The sequence below is a fragment of the Triticum dicoccoides genome, chromosome 3A (assembly GCF_002162155.2).
Source record: "Triticum dicoccoides isolate Atlit2015 ecotype Zavitan chromosome 3A, WEW_v2.0, whole genome shotgun sequence".
Taxonomy (NCBI): Eukaryota; Viridiplantae; Streptophyta; class Magnoliopsida; order Poales; family Poaceae; genus Triticum; species Triticum dicoccoides.
Window position 1 is genome coordinate 86,567,110 of NC_041384.1, and position 4,093 is coordinate 86,571,202.

A 4,093-nucleotide genomic window follows, 5' to 3' on the forward strand; every position below is an offset into this window, starting at 1 on the left:
GCCGCCAAAGCCAGTCCACCACCACCCACCGCCTCCTCCTGCCCCGCAGCCGCATCCAATGTGCCCCCCGCCGCCGCCCTGCACCTGTCCGCCACCAGCATTGCCACCGCCGCCACCCTATTACCCCGGCACATTGCCACCTGTGTCCCGTGCAGAATATGGATCACCACCACCGCCACCCTATAACCCCGACCCATTGCCACCCGTCACCTGGGCAGAATATGGATCACCGCCACCGCCTTCACGGCAGTGATGCACATAGATTCTCCAAAAAAGAAAAACATCATCTGAAGGAAGACATGGTTTTGCTCTCCCTCCTTACCTCTGTCCATGGATGGCAAGCTCACCAATTTACGTAGTCATTGTCATGCTTAGCTGCTAGTGTTCTTGATCGATGGCTACCGGCGCGAAGACTTAGTTGCAAGGTGGGCGGAATTTTCTGGATTATGATTTGTCGCCTGCGCATCCAGACGATTTGTGTTGTGGTGTTGAAAGGGATTGGAGAATAGGCTGCAGATTGAAGGCAAATTTGGTTGTGAATAATAAGAGTTTGAGAGGGACAGAAGAGGATTTGTGAGCGAGTGAGTGAGTGGATTGTAGGTGCAGCAGGGATATAGTATGTGTGGGGTGTATAGAGAGAAGCATGAGTTCAGTTCAATTTAGCTAAATTCAGTCAGACATAAGTTTAGAACAAGAGATTTTCAGGGTGTTTTCTCTTCCTTTTGCATCCCAGTTACTTCTTGGTTATTCGATTATTATATTTTTTAGTCAGCATTTCTTAGCTTTCTTCTTATGTTAAGTGTTTTAACCCGATCACTTTGACGAATTGTCTCATGTCTTTCCTATTCCTCTGATGTGTTTCCAGAGTAGAAATATTGGAAACATATTCTGCTCTGAATAATTAGGGGAAAACACCTGCTGTTATGGTTCTGAGACATGGTTCAGCTGATAGTGATAGGCACTGTGAGGATTTAGCCTGTGCCGTCGAACTTCATTCGGAAAATTATTCTAATGCCCCTTCTGTATCAAAATTCTAGAATTCGTCTAATACTTCCTCTGTATCAAAATGTAACAAGTTTTCTGACACTGCATAGTGTTAAAAAACGTACTGTCCCCAAGTCCTACGTTTATGAGTGTCCTGCATCTGAGTTCCTTTTCATTTGCCCTGCCTACTGTAGCAGGATGTTAGAACTATATAGATGTAAATTTGCACAGTAACTTTGCAAGCATATTACTCACGAGAGAATCTACGAAAGCCGCTGAAGTACGTACGATGACTAGATCGGTGCAACTTTGCCCGTATCCTTTTTTCTTGATAAGGCATGGTCGAGGTGCTGGTGAGATCTGGCGCTCCTGCCACGTGCTCGCTTGCTTCAGAAGAATCCTGCCAGGAGCACCATTTTTCTTTTCTTCCTCCCAAGAAACATATCTGATCCTGGAGAATTCTTCCAGAAGCAGCAATGTTCCACAGGGATATGATATCTCTCTCCACGCCCTGTGTTCTGCAGGCAGCAGCAGCTGCTATGTTTATCCTCATTGTTTACTTCAAGTCTGCAATTCCTGTTGTTAACTCTTTTGATTAGATTCATTTGCTGGTCTTGGAAGGAAAGGGGCAGAGAAGGACAGCCTGAGATTCCAATCCGAATTATTTTACTGTCTTGACCGTTGTCTGCTTGCCCTTTGTGGCCAAAAGCTTGTGACTGCGATTGTTAACTAATTAACCTTTTGCTTTCGGAGCAACGCTCTCTTTGGTAAGTTTTTATACTGTTAATTTTCTCCTGGAAGCTCGTAGGACGCCTTGACTGGTGAGTGCTAGTGCTATGTTCTATGTGCCACCACACTACACTAGTACACACATTGGTCGACCGGCCAGCAGCATTTGGTTCTTTTGAGAGGAAAAAAGAAAGGCCATCATGGTCTGATACCGCACCCCTTTGCGTCCGGGACGACCGTTGCGCGCCTTTTGCTGGTTTTGATCATGGCTGCTCTTTTGATCGCATCATTACAGCGCTCACTGGCCGTTTGGATTGAAACGAGGGTTTACATTGTCCATTGGTTTCCTGTGTTCCAAAATATTTCATTTCGTCCGAATGTAAGAGCATCTTCAGCCGTTCACCCCCCCACAGAGGTTAGAAAAAAGCGCCGCTTGGGGTGAACCGACGATATTTTCGGCGCGGGGCGACCGGGTTACAAGCCGCCGCCCCCAGACGCCCTTTTTGTAAATATTTTTAAAAACATATTCGGCCAAAATTCGGCAAACACGACATAGATTCGGCGATATTTAGACGTTTCACAGGTTTTTACATATAAAAAACATATAATCTACTAAAAGAAGAAAACAAAGGGTTGCTGCCGCGCCTACAGGTCGAAGAACTTGCTGAAGGCGTCGTATAGTCACCGCCGTCGTCCTCTTCCTTCTCCTTCACACCATGGGCGTCACTGCTGGAACCCTGCCTGGGGTCGCCCTGGCGGACTGGTTTGGCCGGGGCGACGCCTCGTCGTCGTTGTCCTCGAGGACGACGACGCCTCCCTCGTCACGGCCACGGCGCCGTGCGGTGATTTCGTCTAGGGCGCGGTGTTGACGCTCCATCTCCAGCCGCGCCCAGTCCTCCTGCGCCCACTTCATGACGGTCTCGTCGTCGAGTGCGGCCACGTCAGCGTGCTCACTCTTCACGAGGGCGAGCCCCGGCTCCATCTTCAGCTTGACGCGGCGGGAGGTGCTCGAGGAGGCGTGGCCGCCCTCGCTGATGACGAGGGCGGCGCCGCGGGTGCTCCGGCCGAGTGGCGTTTCCATGGGCTCGGCCTTGACGCTGACGAGCGCCGGCAACCCGGAGGAGTGGTAGGAGGATCAGGAGGAGGGGGAGGACCCGCTTAGCATGCGCCTCGATAGCCACGGGCCGCCGCTTCGGCGGGGGGCCGGGGCTGCCGGGTACTCGAGCGGTGGATCGTTGCCGCCCTCGAGGTACTTGAGGACAGCGTGGAGCGTGCATCCCGGGGCACCCCACCACAGGCGGCGGTCGTCGCTGTTGTTGCTTCCCCTTACCACCGGTGCGTTGTTGATGGAGGCGAGCCGCTCCGCCTGACGACGTTCGAAGTAGCCGCCCACTCCTCGTGGTTGCCGGTGTCGTACTCCGGGAGGTCCCGTTCCTCCTCCGACAGAGAGGCCCGCACACGCTCGATCTCAGCGTGGAAGTAGCCGGGGTGTCGGGTGGTAGGTGCGACATATGCCAACGGGTGGCTTATCATTGTGGGAGCCAGTAAGACGTCGCCGGTGCCTGGAAGCGGGATGAGGCGAAGACATGCGCGCCGGCGAATCTTACCCAGCTTCGGGGCTCTCCGAGGAGATAACACCTCTACTGCTGCTCTGCGGGGTCTCCGCATGATCACTAGATGAACGAGTGGCTACAAGATGCTCCTTGAGCTGTTTGGCGAGAGGAAGAAGAAGGGCACGGCTAGCTCTCCTCTCCTCTCTATGTGGTGTCTAATACTAGCTCAGATCAACCCTTTGCATGGGTGCCCCGGGGGGTTTATATAGGCTCACCCCCCGGGGGGTACAATGGTAATCCGGCTGGGCGTGGGCCCCGGCCGTCTGTGTCTACGCTCGCCGGCTTCTGCGCCGACTGCTGGGTCCCGCCGGCTGCCGGCTCCTTGGTCGATAGGCAGGCCCCACTGTCCAGGGCCTTGTCGGTGGCTGGTTGCTGTAGCTTCAACCTGGTGACGAGGGCTTCGCCGAGGTGGGCGTGGCTACAGTGCCGCCGCCCGGCAGGCGATCGCTGTAGCCTCACTGCGTCTTGTCTCCTTAATGGGGCATTTACTTCGAGGGAGGAGGCGAGCCGGCCGTGGGGAGCCGGGCCCGTCTTGGACCGACTGAGGGAGGCCTGGCCGCCTTCGGGTGTCTCTCTGCCTGAAGGGGCCCACCGCCCATGGGCCGCGCTGCCAGCCCGTCGTGGGTGACATCAGGGCCAACATGGCAACAGTGCCGCGTCGGACAGGTCATGGCCACCCCGCACGACGCACTGTGCCAGGCGTGCTCCGGGATTCGGGGGTGGCAGGCTTTACTGTAGCCACACCCCGTCACATCGCCGTTATGTGG

At 54.4% G+C, this 4,093-nt stretch overlaps 1 protein-coding gene across 1 annotated transcript in view; it reads left to right on the top strand.

Annotated features, from left to right (window-relative positions):
- Positions 1-905, top strand: part of LOC119272000 (leucine-rich repeat extensin-like protein 3) — a 2,900-nt gene extending 1,995 nt beyond the window's left edge. The window contains exon 2 of the mRNA XM_037553612.1: positions 866-905. Within this exon, the coding sequence (XP_037409509.1) occupies positions 866-905 (40 nt within the window). The remainder of the gene's footprint in view (positions 1-865) is intronic.
- The last annotated feature ends 3,188 nt before the right edge of the window (positions 906-4,093 follow it).